At 37.5% G+C, this 21,691-nt stretch overlaps 2 protein-coding genes and 1 long non-coding RNA gene across 5 annotated transcripts in view; 2 read left to right on the top strand and 1 right to left on the bottom strand.

Annotated features, from left to right (window-relative positions):
• Window positions 1-127: 127 nt before the first annotated feature.
• Window positions 128-6,256, bottom strand: ndrg1b (N-myc downstream regulated 1b). Its single transcript, XM_048153666.1, has 14 exons — window positions 6,085-6,256; window positions 5,491-5,596; window positions 5,121-5,241; window positions 4,518-4,580; window positions 4,334-4,394; window positions 4,000-4,086; window positions 3,807-3,863; window positions 3,573-3,676; window positions 3,368-3,430; window positions 3,221-3,272; window positions 3,025-3,072; window positions 2,834-2,869; window positions 948-999; window positions 128-838 (listed from the first exon to the last, which is right to left on the bottom strand). Exons 1-14 carry the CDS (start codon window positions 6,130-6,132, stop codon window positions 639-641), a joined length of 1,098 nt encoding a protein of 365 aa, XP_048009623.1. The 5' UTR covers window positions 6,133-6,256; the 3' UTR covers window positions 128-638.
• Window positions 714-7,449, top strand: LOC125243827. Of its 2 annotated transcripts, none has more exons than XR_007179138.1 (3): window positions 714-852; window positions 5,437-5,615; window positions 6,270-7,449. It is a non-coding gene; the product is annotated as an uncharacterized LOC125243827 (long non-coding RNA). The 2 variants fall into 2 exon arrangements; XR_007179137.1 differs by having other exon boundaries at window positions 728-865.
• A 2,698-nt stretch (window positions 7,450-10,147) lies between these two features.
• ptp4a3b (protein tyrosine phosphatase 4A3b) overlaps window positions 10,148-21,691 on the top strand; it is a 31,229-nt gene continuing 19,685 nt past the window's right edge. The window contains exon 1 of one of the 2 annotated variants that reach the window (XM_048153271.1): window positions 10,148-10,296. The gene's annotated coding sequence lies outside the window, so the exon portion shown is untranslated. Of the gene's footprint in view, window positions 10,297-16,357; window positions 16,508-21,691 lie in introns of those variants that run through there. The other variant, XM_048153272.1, reaches the window with a different exon arrangement.

Below are 21,691 nucleotides of genomic sequence, written 5' to 3'. Positions count from 1 at the left end.
TTACTCAGTTATATTTTATTAATACAATTGTCAAACACAAAGTCACCTTCCCAACATTCAAAGATTTTACAGTAGTCTTGCTTAGTGATATAATATCAGTGAGACTGTAAGAAGCACAACCACCAGAAATGATTCAGAAATTTTATTAAATGTTTTGTAGACTACATGTGGTCATTCTTAATATACTAAGCAATACTGTTGAGTATATTTGACATAACTGTTATCAATTACAAGTATAGAATTTATATGTAAAAAGAAATGATAATGTATTAAAAAAAATCCCCCAAAATTCAGCCTTATCAGAAAACCCTCAACAAACACACACAAATACTTTTAATATACAAACATATTGTCACATCCAAACTGTACACATCACATAGAACCTTCTTAACATATTTATATTATATATTCATTATAAAATATTACATATTGTACAAGTATGAGCAATATTTGTTTGCTGTGAGGGCCATTTCTATTCTAATATCCCTTGTCATAAACAGTAATGATACATTAAACATTATATAGCTAATCACAGGAGCATCAGCTTTCAGGTTCAAATTCTGTAATTTCAGGTCCAATTTTAAACCGCCTGCTGAGTTACTTTCTGATTTGCACGGTGATGTAATTTCATGAGGCGTTCAGCAGGACAGCTCAACAGAAAGTGTGGGACCTGAGGAACTGTGCTCTACGTTGGCGTTGGAGGCGCTCTCCATGGAGATGTCAGTGTGGGAGCGTCCACGCTGTTCATCTGTAGTGTTTGTACCGCTGCGGTTGCGGTTGAGGGATGAGTTACTAGTCGTACGAGATCGAGACAGGCGGGTCATGCTGGCAGAGGGCACTGTGGAGAAGAAGGTGATAAAAGAGAGTGAGACCATGATTTTCTTATATATAAAATGCCATATTTTTTTGATAATAGTTCAGTATTGTTGTTAAAATAATGTGCTTACTGTAGCCCATGCCCTGGATAAAATATTTGAAAGCTTCTATTACTTTGCCAGGCTGTGAGAGAGCATAAACATGTAGTGTAAACTCACTTATAATCACTGTAATAACAAATATGTAGATTAAAGGGTTAGTTCACCCAAAAATTAAAAATATGTTATTAATTACTCACCCTCATGTCGTTCCACACCCGTAAGACCTTCGTTCATCTTCGGAACACAAAGTAAGATATTTTTGATAAAATCCGATGGCTCAGTGAAGCCTGCATCGCCATCAATAACTACTTTTTCAATGCCCAGAAAGCTACTAAAACATATTTAAAACCGTTTATGTGACTACAGTGGTTCAACCTTAATATTATAAAGCGACTAGAATACTTATTGTGAGGCAAAAATAACAAAATAGCGTATTTATTCAACAATATCTAGTGATGGGCGATTTCAAAACACCGCTTCATGAAGCTTCGAAGCTTAAAGGTGCCCAAGAATGTTTTTTCACAAGATGTAATATAAGTCTAAGGTGTCCCCTGAATGTGTCTGTGAAGTTTCAGCTCAAAATACCCCATAGATTTTTTTAAATAAATTTTTTTAACTGCCTATTTTGGGGCATCATTAACTATGCACTGATTTTTTCAGTGCGCCGCCCCTTTAATTCGCGTGCTCCCTGCCACACGAGCTCTCGATCATATTACAGCACATTTACAAAGTTCACACAGCTAATATAACCCTCAAATGGATCTTTACAAGATGTTCGTCATGCATGCTGTATGCATGCTTCGAATTATGTGAGTAAAGTATTTATTTTGATGTTTATATTTGATTCTCTATGAGTTTGAGGCTGTGCTCCGTAGCTAACGGCTAATGCTACACTGTTGGAGAGATTTATAAAGAATGAAGTTGTGTTTATGAATTATACAGACTGCAAGTGTTTAAAAATGAAAAAAACGACGGCTCTTGTCTCCGTGAATTCAGTAAGAAACGATGGTAACTTTAACCTCATTTAACAGTACATTAGCAACATGCTAACGAAACATTTAGAAAGACAATTTACAAATATCACTAAAAATATCATGTAATCATGGATCATGTCAGTTATTATTGCTCCATCTGCCATTTTCGCTGTTGTTCTTGCTTACCTAGTCTGTTGATTCACCTGTGCAGATCCAGACGTTACTGGCTGCCCTTGTCTAATGCCTTTCATAATGTTGGGAACATGGGCTGGCATATGCAAATATTGGGGGCGTACACCCCGACTGTTACGTAACAGTCGGTGTTATGTTGAGATCCGCGTGTTTTCCGGAAGTCTTTTAAACAAATGAGATTTACATAAGAAAGAGAAAGCAATGGAGTTTGAAACTCAATGTATGTCTTTTCCATGTACTGAACTCTTGTTATTCAACTATGCCAAGGTAAATTCAAATTTTGAATCTAGGGCACCTTTAACAAATAATTTGTTTCGAATCAGTGGTTCGGAGCGTGTATCAAGCTTCATGAAGCAGCATTTGAAATCGCCCATCACTAGATATTGTTGAATAAAGTCGCTATTTTGTTATTTTTTTGCGCACAAAAAGTATTCTTGTCACTTTATAATATTAAGGTTGAACCACTGTAGTCACATGAATTGTTTTAAATATGTTTTTAGTAGCTTTATGGGCATTGAAAAAGGGAATGTTATTGCTGGCAATGCAGGCCTTACTGAGCCATCTGATTTTATGAAAAATAAATATCTTAATTTGTGTTCGAAGATGAACGAAGGTTTTACGGGTGTGGAACAACATGAGGGTGAGTAAGAAATGACAGAATTTTCATTTTTGGGTGAACTAACCCTTTAAGAATGCAGATGTGAATGTGTGTGTCAATATCTAAAATCTATATATGCAAGTGATATATACCTGATCAACCTGAGGCAGGCCGCCACAGTCAGCCATCTAGAAAAAAGTCAAATATTAAAAATGACACCATTATGCACAAAATATCTGTACCTGTATAAGTCATATTATTTTATCCATACTAGATAGGCTATTCATCAAATCAGATATTTTTGGGTTTGAGTCAATTCAATAGAAATGGTAAGGTCACTGACCTTGAGAAAGGTGGTCGTTGTTGGATTCATTCTGGAGTTGCTGTCAATCTGTGAGGTAAAATATTTAGACAACCATTAAATTATGTTTTGTTTCTGATTTATTTACAGTATATAGTCAATAATGGTGAAATTGCTGCAGCCAATCACCTTGGCATCTCTAAAACATTTAAGACAGTAAAGAAATAACTTTTCTCACCACAGCATCCACAGCTGGAGAATTATCACCCACTATCAGCAAAACTGGACACCTGTCATAAAGACAAACCATTAAGTGACTGAAACACAATTGTAAGGTCTAATGCTGCCAAAAACAGTATGTTTACTGTCACCAAGTGGGACTTACTGGAGGGTTCGTGTATTAACGTTTCCTCCTTGTACCGGCCTCTCGATCTCCAGATCCCGTCGGCTGAGAAATGAAGGAAAGATGATAAGGCTTTCAGTAACTTATTGGTGATTTTCAACTTTTTTTTCTGCAGTATTGCAATAAATAGATGCTGTAAAGTTCATTAAAAGAATCCAATCCAGGAACTAATTTGTATTAGTGATACCTTTTGAAGGACTTGACAAACTGCTGCAGGTTGGACTGGTTAACATTGTTTGTAATGAGATGACGGAAGGTTGCGATCAGTTCATGATTGTTATGTATCTCCTCCTACATCAAATCAACCAATACATTGAGAATTAATTTGCATGTTGTATATCATTTCAATTATATTCATGATACATTTTTATTATATTGTCAAATGAGTGTTTTTATAATATATATATTCAACAGTTCTTACCTTTCCAAACAAGTGAGAAATTACAGTATCAGGGAGAGCATGAGTCCAGCTTGTAATCTGTTGAAAATGTCACGCTTTAGTGAGGATTTGTGCATTGTAACAAATATATGAGCTCCTTCAAATTAGTTTAATAATGCAATACTTTCAAATCTCATAAGAATGCAAATCTAGCAGAAAAAAAATGCTTTTGTACCTTTTGTGCTGCCCAGTCCATAAAACCCTCTGCCTGAGTGCTCATGTTAATCAGAACAAGACCTTCAACCATGTCTGGGTGATTTAGCTTTAAGAGATACATGGGGAAAAAATGTAAAAAAAAAAAATAATTATTGAGTATTCACTACTGGAATGTGATTTGTACCAAGGAAACATTCCTGTGTATTAACAAGCAAGCTGGCGATAATAATGAACAGGATTACACTGCAAGTATCAACATTGCTTTGTTGCACTAGCAAGAGTTGCAGAACTGTAATCCATCTTATTCAAGGCCATTCAAAATGCAACTGAGAGGAAAAGTGTATCAAACTTACTGCAAAGCGGGCAAGGATGTTGGCTCCAGCACCGACTGCCATTCCAATCACACTCTTCAGACTATAAGGGAATAAGAGCAAGCATTCAAGTTGGTCTGGATCAAGAGCGCTCATAAAAGCCTCAAAAATAAGAGTTAAACATCTAAAATGGGTTTTATACCATTACTGAGCATTGAAGACTTACCCAAAATGCTTAAGGACCATAGGGAGGGTCTCTGAGAGCTGATCCATCGAAGGGTAGGTATACCTACAATAACAGACAGTGGTTTATTTGTTAGCCTCACACATGTGGAACAATATGGAGTATGCAATCAAACAGCATTACAGGTTAATTAGGACTTGTTGGTGGCCTTCCAGGCATTAGCGAGCTCATAATCTGTCTGGATGCCTTTCTGGATGGTTGGATTATGGGCAATGGATGTCAGTTACGTTGCTGTAGCAGATGGCAGATCATAAATGTTCTCTGCTCCCCTATAAGTGACATGCTGACCTACAGTCTGCTAGTCTGGTGCCATAGGGTGCTGATTAAAGCTGTCTGCATTATATTTCCTAGAGCAGACCCGCTCCATCTGAGTACATTATAAACGGATTTCCTGTCTTAGAAGCTGGGGAAGTTAAACTAAAGCTGTTTTTCTGTCTTTGTTGACAGAATGGGAGAGAGAGAGAGCAACCATTCATTTTAAATGTTGCTGAGACAGAAATCTTAAGGTTTTAGTTAATTGTATCCCTTCGGATGCTGTGATAGACCTGGAACCGTAATCAGGTGGCATAATGAACTCTCACTTACTCTGTGGAGAGTGTACTGGCACCCTCCTGCTGTCCTGGGGCGTCAACATGGCACACAGCAAAGTGCTGCATGATCTCATGCATGTCTCTGTGATTAAAGAGTGACTCAAAACAGCTCTTATCTGCAGAACAAAGAACACAACTGTGTTACTGAGCCTTTGATATTCAAGCACAGTTTTTTTTTTTCAGTACATTAAGACAGAATACAAATGAGATGTTATAGGACTAGTACTGGAGTACTGGAACTTGCATTGATACTGTTGCTTTAAACACACACACGCACACACACTAAGCACATTCTTTTGAACCTCTTGCAGAAAAGTCTTAAAGACACGGCTCCTGCATAAGGGAGGTATAGAGGAGACTCTTACGATTCAGTCCAATGTCATGGAAAGTCAGGATAGTAGGCCGGTTGCCCCTCGGAACACCCTTCATGGTGCAGTGCACCTTACCAAAGGAAGTCTCCACATCATCCTCCTACAAGAGCAAAGTTATGGTAAGGTTTGTAACAACTCACCTGCATTTATATCAAAACGTGTCTAATCAGATGAAAAACAAAGGTTAATTTGGAGAATTTTGCAATGCTTTACAGCCTTTATATTATGGAGAGAAAACTCTAATAGTACTCCTTAATCTCATTCATTTTCAACGGCTGCAATCAGAACATGTATGAATAGATGGTTCAAAATAGTTTTGACTGACTACTGTAGTTAATATGAACATTGTGAACATGTTGCACACCAAAAAATAGTCTTAAATAGCCTGTTATTTCTCATAAAAACCTCAAAGCACATTGACCGGACAGTAAAGTTGCTGGACAGTAAACAACACAAATGCCATCAAAAGACAACAAATATCACCATCAAAACCCCTTAAAAGAAACACTTAAACCTCAAACATGCATCCTTTGTATCCACTGCATATATGCAACAACAGGAGATCAATAAAATCACATCAGAACTCACAGTGATGTCAAGTTCAAAGACGCTGCCCTCAGAGTCCTCCAGTACCATGGTTACAGTTGTTGTGGAAAGCCGGTGTACAAAAAAAAGGTGTATTTGAATAGACTAGATCCTGTTTCGTTGCTGCCTCGAGCTCCGAGTTGCACAGAATTCACTGAGCTCTGGGTTTTATATCCCCTTGTTTACAGTGTGGCGTAAACATCCCACTCCCAGCATGCCTTGCATAGTGGCCAGAAGGAGCCTAATTCTTAAAGGATGGAAAGCTCAACAAATTGGATCAGTAAATTAAGCTGGACACTGGCATCACTGAACACGTCCCACCTTTTTGGTGTTCCCAAGTAAACATTTTATGAATGAGACGCATGGAATCTTGGGAGTTTTGAAGATGCATTGCAATATATGAATTTTACAGTGTTTTTATTGATTCATTAAACCTTTTCATTAAATAGATATATCACCCAAAAATGAAAATTCTATCATCATTTACTCACCATGTCATTCCATTCCTGTACCTTTTCTCTTCATTGGAACACAGAAAATATTTTAAACTTGCTTTCATTGAATAAACAAAACAAATATAAGAAATGCATAAATATTGTAAAAATCTAATAAAATATATAATATTTAATAAAATAAATGATAAAAGCATGAGTAAATGATGACAGAATATCAATATTTGGCTGAACTGTTTCTTTAATCACAGTCAAATTTAGATATAAATGTGGCATATGCATATGATACATGATGCTAACTAATTTTTCACTCCTGTTTTTTCACTTTTGTCACGTCGACATTATTATTTTGCCCAAAAAAGCCATGACAATCTATTTAAAATGCCGTTGCCTTAAAAAAAAAAAGGAAAAAAGAAAAGAAAGGCTGTCAGACATCAGGCATGTAGCACTGACTGTAGTCACACACTTAAGGAACCTTGACCTCACAGTAAGATCTAAAGAACTCTGTTTACAGTGTCCATCATCAGAGTAACAGCGCTAAGCTCATTTAGCACAGGCACAATGTGCAACATGTTCATGCAGGCGTGAGGCAGTTCGGGGCAGATGGCATTTCTGTGGTCCAGACGTCATTGTTGCTGAGAGCCCTTACAAGTGTCCCTGTCGAGCACGAGACGGTGGCCTGGAAAGCAGTACTGAAATCATCTTGGAGGATCAGTGTGACAAAGCAAGCTGTTTCTTCAGTCCTCATTGATGGCTACTGTTAATGTTCCACCAAATCTATATGCATCTGTACAGTACCATTCAAAAATTGTTTTTTTTAAAGAAATTAATCCTTTTATTCAGCAAGGATGCATTAAAATGATCAGTGTTGAAAAATTACAACTGTTTTCAACACTGATAATAATCAGACATGTTTCTTGAGCAGCATATCAGCATATTAGAATAATTTTAGATGGACCATGTGACACTGAAGACTGGAGTATGCGTAAAAAATTTAGCTGTCATCACAGGAATAAATAAAAAATATATACTAAAATAGTTATTTTATAATCATTTGTAACAATGTTTCAGTTTTCAGTCTTTTCTCTCTTTTTTGATGAAATAAATGCATCCTTGTTGAGAATAATAAAAAATCTGTATGTGTTAAAATGAAGATATAATTCAACTGTTAGTATTTTTGTTAACTGTTATTTGCCAGTCATTTAAAGAAGCCAGGTGATCCAACCTACTTATGATATTTGCTGGAGTGATCTTAGTTCTGCTAGAGAAAGGTAATGCATGTCTATTAGTAAAGGGTTAAAGGGTTAGTTCACCCAAAAATGAAAATTATGTCATTTATTACTTACCCTCATACGTTCCACACCCGTAAAACCTTCGTTAATCTTCGGAACACAAATTAAGATATTTTAATTTAAATCCGATGGCTCCGTGAGGCCTCCATAGGAAGCAATGACACTTCCTCTCTCAATATCCATAAAGGTACTAAAACATATTTAAATCGGTTCATGTGAGTAGAGTGATTCAATAGTAATATTATAAAGCGACGAGAATATTTTGGTGCGCCAAGAAAACCAAAATAACGACTTATTTAGTGATGGCCGATTTCAAAACACTGCTTCATGAAGATTCGGAGCATAAATGAATCAGTGTATCGAATCATGATTCAGATCGCGTGTCAAACTGCCAACGGCTGAAATCACGTGACTTTGGCGCTCCGAACAGCCGATTCGATACACTGATTAATTTGTGCTCCGAATCTTCCTGAAGCAGTGTTTTGAAAAATCGGCCATCACTAAAGAAGTCGTTATTTTTTTATTTTATTTTTGGGCGCTCCAAAAATATTCTCGTCGCTTTATAATATTAATATTGAACCACTGTACTCACATGAACCGATTTAAATATGTTTTTAGTACCTTTATGGATCTTGAGAGAGGAAGTATCATTGCTCCCTATGAAGGCCTCACGGAGCTACCAGATTTCAACTAAAATATCTTAATTTGTGTTCCGAAGATTAATGAAGGTCTTACGGGTGTGGAACGGCATGAGGGTAAGTAATAAATGACAGAATTTTCATTTTTGGGTGAACTAACCCTTTAAGATGAGCTGTAATCCTTATCAATGAAGGGATAGTGTCAACCCATCTGCCATGAGACTGCAGTTTTATGCTTGGTCTGTATAGCTTGCCTTGTGATTGCACAGACACACCTGATTTTAAATTTAACTAGTCAAATACAGAAGAAAAAAAAAAAGAGATCATAAACATGTTAAAATATTTTATTTGGATTTTCACAAAACAAAATTTGTTGAAATTGCACTTTAAAAAAAAAATATTTGTGTAAAAACAAATCTTACAAACAAACGATATCAAAACCTGATCTGTTTGGTGTGCCATCATCATCCATATCACATGATGCAGAAGGATTCAGGGTCACCTACATAAAGTTTCTTTAACAATCACTAAATCAACAATCTCTTACTGTATTTGATGAATAATTGTTTTAAGTTGGTAATGTCACTGATATGTAATTGTTTGCCAATGACAGCTCCACCTTCCCCAGCTCCACCTGTATAGATCTGGTACAGGTGATTCATGTATGCTATATTGTACAGCAGCAGCATGTCATGCTCACAGCAGCATGTCGTGTATGTATTGACAGTAGAAAGTCACGTACTTGCTCTGCAAGAGCAGCATAGCAGATCTATTCTGCCAAGACTTAACATATCAACATTGTCATGTCCAGTTCCATGCCAAACACTCGAAGAGTTGTCATGACAGAACTCTCATTAATTCAACCTGTTTTAATGAAGCATTCAGGATACTGGAGAGCCAGTGTAAATAAAATGCTTTTCGAGGCTTATTCAGAAAATTGTTTAGCCTACTAATATAGTTTAACTCAAACAATAGTACTATTTTCTAGTACTAAGTAACAACTGACGTGGACTGTCCATCTGTTGCTTGACATATGTGAGCCTCATCTTTTATTAGGCAATGACCTGCATAAATTCTAAACCAGACAGAGTACTTAACCTATAAAGGGCGATGATTTAAAAATAAATGACCTAATGACCTCAATACATATGTAATTATGATGGATACAACAATAAAGAAGTAATTTTATAAAATAATTGTACATTATTATGCAGGACACCTGAGTAGCCTACTATTTTTTTAAGTATTTTTTTAAAATATAGTCTCATTATATACCAAAATATATGTAGATGACATGGTTACAGTGAGCTAAATTCTACATTAATAGTTAAATTAGATAAATTCCACATTTCATGACCTACTGACACATTTTCATGATGATTCACGCTAGATGGCGCAATATTAACAGTATTTAATTATTTAGTGATTAGTTCGGCAATAGATTAGAGCCCAGTGTATTGATGTGAACGTGAATATACTTAATTAGTAGTCTACATTTTTAACTAATTTCAATCCATATATTACAATAATTGTAACCAAATATGAATTTCTATGGACTCTCTTCTCTTCAGAACTCATAAAACTCTTCATATGTTCAGTTTAACTCATAAAAACGTGTCTTTTATTGTTTTGAATTAATCGTGTTTGTATTAGTACAAATACTGAAATTATAATCTAATGTCAGTTTTACAGAATATTTTTTCCCTCTCGGTTGCTCTGGGTGACGCTGCGTCTCCATGGTTGCAGCAAGGGAATCTCCGCGCTTGCGTGCGCACACGCACCCATACACACACGGATACACACTGAATCACATGGAGCGAGTCTGACAAATCTGTGAGTATGAAAAATCAATATGAAAATGACCAGAAAGTCGTCTACTAAGACAAAACTACGTGTTTAACAGCTTTGTGAAATCAGCATATTCTCTTGTAATCAGCGCGACTCGTATTTTTGACGGCGGAGAGCGCGCGCTGAGCGAATATTCCTATCGTTTTGGGGCTGTTATAGTCAATAACTTTTCATATATTTCATATATCATACATATTAGTTAATGCCCGAACATATTATGTTGTCAATGCTGTTTTTAAACAACGTGGGAAGTTCGTTTGTCAAGGAAAGTGGTCGTCTGCTACCGGCGTTTTCAGAACAAAAGCGTTGAGGGGCTGTTAGCGTTAGCGCGCTGCTAACCTTGTGTGTGGAGGTATTTCTTTCACACAACACCCGTTATGTTAACCTTGTGTGTTCATATTAACATTAATAATTAAAGAGCGTCCGGATAATAAATGTATTTATTCTGCATTAGAAAGTGAACTCGCTTTGTGTATGGAATGGGACACAGCTGGACGCCTATCAGCATCCATCCCTCGCATAACGATGGAGAAAGTAAAAGAAAACCTGCAACTTTGAACGTACATGCATATTATTTTGCTAAAGTGGAAATGTGGATATTGATTTTAACTCAGTAGCACAATAAAAGCAACAAGTTGAGATCAAGCGCGGGTTGTGTTTGTGTGTGGTCTCTTTGTCTCTGGTATCGTATCTGTCCCAGGGCGCTTAAGTCTGTAAACCTTTACTAATGATGCAACTATTATTTGCATATAAGCTGTTATGTTTTTCACTTGAACTGCCTGGTGGTTCAGTTCTGAATAAGTTGCGATTTGTGTTCGCTGGAAGAGATGTTCCCAGATTAAAGAGCTCGCTTTTATCAGGTTGTCTCAAGTTCACGTTTCAGTATTTCTTCACAGCTGTAGCTGACTGTTTCAGATAAACGCTGGTAGAAGAAGCGGATATAAAGCTGTCGTTGCCGAGATGTGACCTGTGTGGACCATTAGCTCAAGTATACAAGATTTCTATTGTGTTTTTGGCTGTGGCTCTGTTGTGTTTTTGGCTCACATAAGGTGCATTTCGGGTGCTTTTGCCTTTTGGTTTGTCTAACTGAAGTTGCTGTAAAACCGTATACAAGCCTATACAAAATTTATATGAGTGCATCAGTTGGTATGCTTTCAAGTTTTTCCTGTTTACATGTAGCTGGGTAGTGAAATATCCCAGACGACATCCCAAACTTCATCTAAAACTTATTTGAAATAACATTTATTTATTTATTGCTATTATACATGCAGTATTTAGGATTTCATTTATGTATTTCTACTTTTTCCACTGTATTTTTAACATTACAGGACTATTTAAAGTGATGGTTCTCTCCCTCATGCCGTTCCAAACTTGTATGATTGACTGTTTTTTGTGGAACACAAAAAGTTATTTTCACATGAAGAACAGTTTTGTAGACCATTGACTTCCGTTGCATGTACAAAAACATTGAGACCTTTCCTTAAGATATCTTTAATGTTCCACAGAAGAAAGAACATCATACAGATTTGTAGCAGCATGAGGGTGAGTAAATGATGAAAGAATGTCATTTTCGTGTAAACTATCCCTTTAAAATGATATGGTGAAGATGAAAGATGATTAAAAATGGTGATAAACTCTAGTTCCCAGTTACAGGACAAGATATATAAGTTTAGAATTATGCATCAGCTATTCATTTAACAGTCTTTTTAAGCAACTTACAAATGTGAAAAAGTAATACAAACACAAGCAACATGCTTTAAATATTAAAACTGGCTTGCGAACACAATGTCTCTACTTGTGCAGGAAAGAGAGAGTCCTGATAAAGACATTCTTGTCGCTTCTAGTGAAGTGAGAAATTTGCAGAAAAGGTCAACTCGTGGGTCTGGTATTTTGCTGCAGGTGATACATAAATGCTGTCTGTGTGTTCTCCTTTGAGTCTAGTTTTAGTGTCAAATAACTTTGCGGTATGATCCTTTGAACTTGCAAGTGAGCGTGTTATTCCTTTGGTGTTCATTTGATTTGCTGCTACCATTACCTCTAACTGTTCATCTAAGCAAGCAAACATTGTGCAATCTTTGCAACCAAACCTCTGCTGCAGTGGAAAGATCTATAGGTGCAAGCAAGAAGGGTAAGCCCACCTCTAATCAGTCAGGCAGGAAGAGTTTAGCCTGGGATGGGTTTCCTCCTACCTGCCGTGCACTCCAAGCAGCAGGTCACCAAACCGCCCTGTTAGTAATGGAATGTTGGAAGAGTTTTTACTTGGCTCTGTACACTGAAGTTTAACCGATGACGTAAGCTGCCACCATGGGGCAAGGGGTGGCTTCCTCCACGGCAAGTGAGTTACTCCCCTTTTATTAGGAAAAAGTGAGCAAATTTGGAAGCTTTGTAAGAAATGGAGAGATTATAAAGGGGTGGGGGGTGTTAATGTTTTCTTTGATTTAACTTTTTTCTCTGTTTATGTTTCCCATTATTTTAGCACCATCTCTGCCTTCCTGTCTGTTTTCCATTTCAACACAGATGCTATAGTTTGTGTTTTTTTATTAGAGGGTTACTTCTGTTATTCAACCCGAAACGCAGTGGGTCTAATCAAAGCAAGCTCCTTCATTCGAGGAAAGTCGGCCCCCAAGGGTATGTGACATTTACCCAGCATGCATTTACTGAAGCCTGCTGCTGGGAATTCCTCCCTGAGAACAAAGTCGCGCGGGGCCGGAGTCTTAGAAACCTGTTACTCACTGCTGCATAATACTAGTAGTTTCATAGAAGAAATAAACCGCAGGACTCTCCCACTGCAATTCTGCCTGTCAATCAGAGTGGCTCATCTGACTTTACCGGAGCCTGGTAGTTTCTGGCTGCCTGACAGCCACATAAAGAGGCGAAAAAGGGGAGAAAGTAGTGAAGGTTTCAGAAGTGCACTGTTGCCAAATAAAGGGTTATGCTGCGATTCCCAGAGGAACTGTTGTCCCCGTTCTCTTAAACTGGCATTTAAGGTCACTCTTTGGGTACAGAAAGCACAATACAGTCATGGCTGGTGCTGTATACATGTATTCACACACATTGAGCACATTATTGTAAAAGGAACCTTTTATTGTAGTGTGAATAAGGTGTTTTCAGTGATCTTATTACAATTGGATTGCACCTGCACCATTTAAGTGGTGGTGCACTGAAACCACATTTGGAGGGGGTCAAGGATAGATTCTGACTACATTTAAGTCATTATCCATCAGTATTTTTTTTATGGTGTGCTTTATAACTCATTTCCCCCGTTTCTCACTTCTAAATAGCTATTAGTGTCATTCATTGTGAGAAACACAACAGACTAGATACAAAAAAAACCCTGCATTTTAAATTCTTTCAGTGTTTTTTTTGTAAGTGACAATTTTTTTTTTTTCTTCTAATATGCAAGTGGCCATTTTTTTGCAAGTGGTTTTTCAGATCCGGTGTGAACTGTGAAGTGTAAATGCTGTCCAGCTAAAGGATATTCTGATGCAAAAGTTTTAACATTTGGTATAAAAGACTCTTAGATGCGAGTCCATTTGATCATCTCATTTCAAATGTAAAAGAATTTATGTAGAAAAAAAAATTTCAGAAAGAAGATATTAAAAACGAAATTTGAGAAGTAGGTCACACTGGCAACTTAAAGGGAAACAAGTTTGACTACTGTATCTGTTGTATTTGTTGCTTCAAAGGTGGAGAGAACAGATTCCAGCTTTGGGCATTTGGTTTCCTTTTAGTAACAAGTTTTGGGTGTTTGTGGAGAAATATGTTGTACATCATTGGCTTAAGAGTATCCTTTATGTACATAACCATTCAAAAGTTTAGAGTCAGTAAGAGTTTTTAGAAAATTAATACTTTTATGAAGCAAGGAAGGACGCAAATTTGATCAATTTATGAAATTGATCAAAAGTGACAGTGAAGACATTTATAATTTTGCAAAAGATTTCTATTAAAAAAAATGCTGTTCTTTTAAAGTTTATATTCATCAAAGAACAAAAAATGTATTACAGTTCCACAAGAATATTATGGTAAGCGTTCTTACAAAAAATGTGAAAAAATCTTACCTACCTACCCCAAACTTTTAGTGTATGTACCTTTATGAATGACATCATATATCTGCCTGTGTGTATTTATTCTACGCTTAACTTTTGCTTTTTCATAAGTTGCCTCTGAGAGTACTTGAGTCTTGAGACATTAATCTCTCAAAAATTAATTAGTGTTAGTTATATTTGCTAGTGTAGTTTTGGAATTGCTTGATTTAGCTTTTGTTATAAAGGGCAGTCTTTAGCTCAAAGTACACTTCAGTTTTGATGTAAACACTTATCCTGTGTACAGTTGAACGCGCAACCTTTCCAAGTATACTCCTTTTGATAGTGTGCATGAACACAGGCGCTCGACACATGCACACTAGAAAGTTTCATGCTTGTTGAGTGTTGTGCTATTTCTCTCCAGAAGTCATCACTGATAAAATGGTCTTTGTACACACATAAATTAGATTCACAATTATCTCGTAATCTCTAATTATGTCTCATCAGTTTCTTTTTCGACTAAAACAATGGGCTGGGTCTGTGTTGCCTCTTTGTAGACAAACTAGTGCAAAAATCCTCAAGGTGCATGTACGTGCTTAAAAAAATCTGACTGTTTGCGTCCTGTTTATCAACGTGTGGTCTAGATAAGTCATAGCCGACCTTATCACCAGAATCTGTTTTTCTCCGTCCAACACATGGAAGGGTTAATTTTTTTTAAGATGAATGCTTTCTTTCTGCATTATTATCCTGCTGTTTCTCAGGTGATGTGCTGGAGATTTGGAGACTGTGTGTGGCTGTGTGTGTTTGGGGTAGTTGAGGGGAAAAGGGCGGTGAGTGCCTCACAGGGAGATAGAGACATGGTGGTGAAGTCAAAAAAAGAGAGCAGAACAAACTTGATAGAGAGAGAGATAGAGCACAAGCTGGTGTCTGAGCAGTCCCGGGGGATTCCTTGTGGCCAGTGTACAGAGACACACACAATGAAGGGAAATGCTTCCTGTGGGGATCCCATAGAGTTCTGCTACAACCGTATCTTTCTTTTGTGGGAATAGATCTCTGCAAGCATCATTTGCATTCATCCTAGTGCAGGGCTTGCAACCCTGTCACAAAAAAACAAACAGTGGTCCACAGGGCAACAGGGAAGCCCCTGGGCTCCAGTATAAACTATAGTTATCATGTGTTTGGGGATTTTGAGGTGATGCAATATCATGAGAGATATCCCAGGAGACTCTCCACAGTTTTACTTCTCATGCAGTTTTTACAGGGACATGCATGTCATGCATGTTGGACAGTTGATTGCAGTAAACGCAAAGTATTTAACGTCATCCTGTGCTCATATTCGAACTGTTTAGATATGAATTAATCTGAAACCCAAACAAGTATATGATTATGCACCAGCAGCTGTGGCCAAAAACGGCTGACCTGGAACCATGTTGACCCCTGAGAGAGCCAGTGTTTATATTGCTCCATCCAGAGTGTATCGATGCACGTAGACCTGTCATATGAATTAGTGAGTTTTTAGAGTGTAAGGTATTGTGAATATTTTTTTTTCTTTCAGGAACAGGTCTGATCCCTAAATGCTTGACTCTTATGAACCAGTGCTTTTTGTGAACCAGAAACGTACAGTGCGACCTGTGTAGTCCGATTCCTAAATGCATGATTCTTATGAACCGATTCTTTTTATATCTCATATATATATGACATATATATATATATATATATATATATATATATATATATATATATATATATATATATATATATCTTTATCTTTTATAAACACAAATTTGATTCCTGGTGTTAAAGTGCAGCAAGTCCTGATAGCACTGTTAGGACATCAACTAGGTCCTGACCTTTTAGTGTGCAATCTTGATCTTTCTCCATTGGCCGCAGATGTGAGACTATCTTCGGTGGGTCTGGTGTCTTTCGCAGATCTGGAGTAATGAGTGATGGTGTGAAATGTTTCAGTACAGGCTGAGTGGCAGTAGACAGATGGGGCTGTCACTGGACTCTTGCTCTCGGAAGGAGATGGGCCTGAAGAAGTAGGACGTGTTCTTAAAGGCACACCCAAAGGGGCTTGTTAAGACCCATCTGGAAGATTAAAGTTATTTCTATCATCCTTGGGAGAGTCCATGAGAACATCCAGTGATTTCCCAGAGACATGCAGTGATTGACAGGTGTGCCAAATGGGTTTGAGTGGTGTTTGATAGGATGTTGGACGTGGGTATTGCTTTTAATATAGGAAGATGTGGCAGGGCTCAACAATAAGGATGGCCCCCTGATTCAAGCAAGTGAGGCAAGTAGGCAGAACAGTCACTTTCCTAGTGAAGGCATTAATCTTGTACATGTGTTTGTCTTGTAAACTCAAACATTTATGTATTTTACAAATGTTACACATTCAATACTGTTGCAAATTTTGCTGAATTTATTATGTGTCACCAAGGTAACATCATTTAGCTGCTAATCTAGAAATTGCAGAAAAAGCTTAATTTTAGAATCCTTATTTTATATAAAATAAATATATATACGGTTTTATATTTTGTTATAAATGCCAGAAAACTAAATATTTGTTCTTGCAAATTAGTGTTGTCAAAAATATTGATATTTATCGATACTGAAATATCTGAAAGGGTTCCAGTACTTCTTTTCTGCAGTATCGATACACCGATACCAGCTGTGCATTCTCACACTCCCTTCTCTCCGACGGCGAATTGACACACACCCACCTCCTCTCATTCACGCGTCTTATTTGCTCCGGTTGAAAAGTGCTTGTATTGCACATAATTTAGTCATTCCTGCAGGTTTTGCGCTCACACCAAAAGCGTATGCATTTATATAATCTATTTAAGTGACTCTCTCAAACAGCTCGCAAGTACCAAATTGAGTTCTTTTTTGTGGCTTGTTGCGCTTAAACGGTCAAATACATACAAAATGATGTCAGAATGCCCATCTTGCTGAGTATTCAGGTAAATACAATCAGTTTTGGAACGTAAGTAGTTGAGAAACTATTAATGATTCTTTAAATGTTCTTAAAGTGACAGCAGCCTAATAAACCTGCTGCTGTCTGTCATGTTAAGAGAAAATAATTCGCTGCTATTGACTGAATAACTTTTATTGTAAGCATTAATCTGTATTTAATTTTTACAATGAGATCTATCCAGTGTTAGACCCACCTCTTTTTTTTTTTTTTTCGCTTTATTATATTGTATTTATTTGTGCTATCATTTGCAATTTAATTTGTTCTTATTGTAGTATGTAGTATATGCAGGCCTGTCACAAGTAGGGTGCAAGGCCCTGTGCGAACTTGATGTGGGAGGCCCGGGGGTTGGGGGTTTGCTATAGTAATGGGGACAACTGTTGCTGTAGTGACGAACAATTTGTTGTTTGTGGCAAAAAGTTTGCTTCGCTTTGTATATTCATTTTAACAGCTGTGTAACTGGACTGCACACATATTTTTGACGCTGAAATTATATTCTAAATCATGAATTGGTAAAACGCGTTTGCAAAACGGTCTGAAACTCTGAATCCACTCGCATTCGTTTGTACTGCCCTCTTACTGAATCACCTGAAGCGATTTCTCAGTCAGTAAAACAAACAGACAGTAGGTATCGAGAAAACAACCAGCGCTGTTTTTCAGTTGTTTTCCATTGTGAAATTGTGCTAAATGGATGTTTGACAATTTCGTTGCTTTTTGTAGTTTTCAGATTTAAAAACATTTAAAACAAGATAGAGTAGGATACATTTGTTCTGCTGTACCATTGCTCTCACTGATAGTCCAAAAGGTGCGTAATAGTTAGGTTATATATGCTTATTTAACTTTTTAGTGTTAAATAAAAAACCTTTTTTGTGTACTGTCAGATGAAATCCTGCAGGCGTCCGTGGTTTCTCCATCCATGCAATAAACCCACATCCTTGAACGAGCACGGATTTCTAGCGTATTTACTTGAACTTCTCAGGTAATATCTACAAAGATTTTACGTATAAAGGGACTTTGATATTTATTGTTTGATTCATTACAGAGGCGGCTGAAATCAGAATTTAAAATTTATTGAATAAATCTCTCTACGAACTTGATGTGCGATGCTGCGCTGACTGACATGTATGCGCGTGAATTATGGTCACACGCACAGAGCAATATTGTAAGTTACTGCATATTATAAGTTACTATTGGCTTTACATCATCAAATCAGCTGTCACTTTACTTTGGCGCGAGCCGCGAGGCACTGTGCGGTCGCACACTTGGCACAGCCCTTGCGACAGTACTGTCTGTATGGCAGTATATATGGCAGTTTTCCCCCATGGTATCAACTATGGTATAGAATATCGATATTTTTCAAGGTATCCTATTGAAGTTGAAAAATTTTCATGTTTATTAAATGTTGTGTTGGAGACAGAGCCCCTAATGGGACATGAAAAATTGGGGGGGGGGAAATGAGACTGGAGGAAAAATTATATTTAAATGCTTTTGCATTGTCTCGCAAATATTTTGCATTCCACCTAGAAACTTTGCATTGAACGCATTTGCTATCAAAATGTTTGTTACCTCAAGAAACTTTGTCTGCTCATAAAACGTTTGAGTTTTTTGTGAGGGATGTTTATCGGAGAACACAAAAGCATTGAAACAGGTTTTTTTCTTCCCATCCCTGTCACTTCATAGAAAAGGAGATCTCAGAATGAGTAAAAATAACCCTTATTGCAAAAACTGAAGTTCCCTTGACGTTACTGGATGAGCTACAGTTTACATTTAGAAACTGGACAAAGAAATTCCCAGGCAGCAAGCCATTGATGGAGTGGCTTCCATTCCAAGTGTTTGTTTACATGCTTTGAACTCTGCTAATTGAATAACACACTGATGCTGGGGGTTTTGAATGAGGCCTGGTCATTTGTATACCAAAAACACCTGTCTGCCATCCTGGACTATAGACAAACCTCTCATTAAATGTGTTAAACCTAAAGGTTCTGTATTTTGTTTTGATTCATGGCATGTTGTTCTCTGAAAGTCACAGTATGTTTATGACCATTTCCAATCAGATGAGTTTGCTAAAGTGTATACAGCATTTGTTCTCCTATATAGAAATTTTATGTGTCAGCTGCAGTGGTGAACACCAGGCGTGGAGGAATCTTCATGGAGACTTTTGCTTAAATTTGGTCTGCCAGCTGGAAAAGAGAGTCAAGTTTCGATAGGTGGTGACCAGGGAGCCTCCCCAGCATGCACGTACAGCACGTCTTCTGTATCTGTCCCATGAACCCACATGCACAAGAAATGAAAGGAAAGCTTGAGGGAAGGAGAGATGCATTGCAACACTGTGTGGCCCAAATTTTAAGAATCTCTATTTTTTATATTTTGAATGGAAACCATTTACAAATTGAAATGCTAGTCACATAGCGGTGTAGTTTTGACCTTTGCCTGACCCTGTTTAGGGCTGAATCGATGCAGAAGACATTTTTGATGTATGCAATCACTTGACCCATATAAAGCTTTCTGAAAGTAATGTACTTGCTACATTCTTGAGGATGTATCCAGCCTTTTCTCTCTGTTCCAGAACTTGCTTGGAATGATCTGATTTGTTTGAATGGGTCATGTGACTGGAAAGGAGATGATCTCACTGTTCTTATAGGGATTACAGCATTGCTCATATCTCTCTGCTGTTATGAGGGACACTGGGTCCTGCAGGTCAGAAGGGATAAGGATAAAACTCCAGATCTCTGTGACATCACAGAGAGGTTGCTATAGAGAACAAACACAAATACATAGGCACAAGTCTTTTGTATTCTGCAAAATATTTTAATGAAGTTAAAGGTGAGAGACTCATGACTGAGAGAGAAATTGTCCTCTGAAATCCAGCAGATGTTATTGATGCTCCTCTGGACATGAGCACTAAAGGCCCAGATATACTCATGGTGAAGTTCTTTCATGTTCTTCGCTTAAGGGGTAAAAAAAAGTTTGAAATTCATGACCAGCGATATATATGATATGGATATGTATTGTGAAAAGCGCTATACACATAAATGTGAACTGAATTGAATATACTGTTTAGGGCTGCACGATATATCGCATGAGATTGTCACGCGCATTTCGTCAGTAAAGCCGGTTCCCTGATTACCGCTAAATCGCCATCACCTGCTTTCAAATGGAGCGGCATTTAATAGACAGAACCGTAGATCACTGAAAAGCCACGCAATATCGCGTTCATATCGCAGATGAATCGCCTTCGATAATGAACGCGATATTGCGTGGCTTTTCAGTGATCTATGGCTCTGTCTGTTAAATGCTGCTCCATTTGAAAGCAGGTGATGGCGATATGAATCATGATTTTGTCAGTATATGTTTGCCTTTGTCTTAAAAGGCTGTAATTGAGTTTTACATCTAGCTCTTCATGTGGTTTCGTTAATGCCATTTTAATGCCATATGCTTGTATTATGTCTGTTGAAAATAAAAGCATTGAGCCTTATTCATGTGGTATAGTTTTGCCCCTTAAGCACTTCCTTATGCGTATCTTACAGTGCTCAGCATAAATGAGTACAGCCCATTTGAAAAGTAACATTTTAAACAATATCTCAATGAACACAAAAACAATTTCCAAAATGTTAACAAGACTAAGTTTAATATAACATCTGTTTAACTTATAACATGAAAGTAAGGTTAATAATATAACTTAAATTACACATTTTTCAGTTTTACTCAAATTAGGGAGATGCAAAAATGAGTACACCCCACAACAAAAACTACTACATCTAGTACTTTGTATGGCCTCCATGATTTTTAATGACAGCACCAAGTCTTCTAGGCATGGAATGAACAAGTTGGCGACATTTTGTAACATCTATCTTTTTCCATTCTTCAAGAATGACCCCTTTTAGAGACTGGATGCTGGATGGAGAGTGATGCTCAACTTGTCTCTTCAGAATTCCCCATAGGTGTTTGACTGGGTTCAGATCAATGAAATGCAGCTCCCCGACACCAGCAGCACTCATGCAGCCCCACATTAGGACACTGCCACCACCATGTTTCACTGTAGGCACCGTGCATTTTTCTTTATATTCCTCACCTTTGCGACGCTGCACAGTTTTGAAGCCATCAGTTCCAAAAACATTTATCTTGGTCTCATCACTCCAGAGTATAGAGTCCCAGTAGTCTTCATCTTTGTCAGCATGTGTCCTAGCAAACTCTAGGCAAGCTTTTTTTTGTGCCTGGGCTTTAGGAAAGGCTTCTTTCGTGGATGGCACCATGCATGCTGTTCCTTTGCAGCATACGCCGTATTGTGTCATGGGAAATAGTCACCGCAGTTTGGCTTTCTACTTCTTTAGATAACTGCAGTGAACTTGAATGCCGATTTTCTTCAACCCTTCTCATCAGAAGA

This window comes from Megalobrama amblycephala, linkage group LG13 (assembly GCF_018812025.1).
Source record: "Megalobrama amblycephala isolate DHTTF-2021 linkage group LG13, ASM1881202v1, whole genome shotgun sequence".
Lineage (NCBI taxonomy): Eukaryota > Metazoa > Chordata > Actinopteri > Cypriniformes > Xenocyprididae > Megalobrama > Megalobrama amblycephala.
This window is presented reverse-complemented; position numbering and strand designations above follow the sequence as displayed.

Bases quoted from the DNA above. Each gene is read 5' to 3' on its own strand.
- ndrg1b (XM_048153666.1), bottom strand. From the start codon at position 6,132: ATGGTACTGGAGGACTCTGAGGGCAGCGTCTTTGAACTTGACATCACT. The intron at 5,597-6,084 runs GTGAGTTCTGAT...TTGCTCTTGTAG, and splicing joins TCTTTGAACTTGACATCACT to GAGGATGATGTGGAGACTTC. The intron at 1,000-2,833 runs GTATATATCACT...GCTCTCTCACAG, and splicing joins GCCTGCCTCAGGTTGATCAG to CCTGGCAAAGTAATAGAAGC.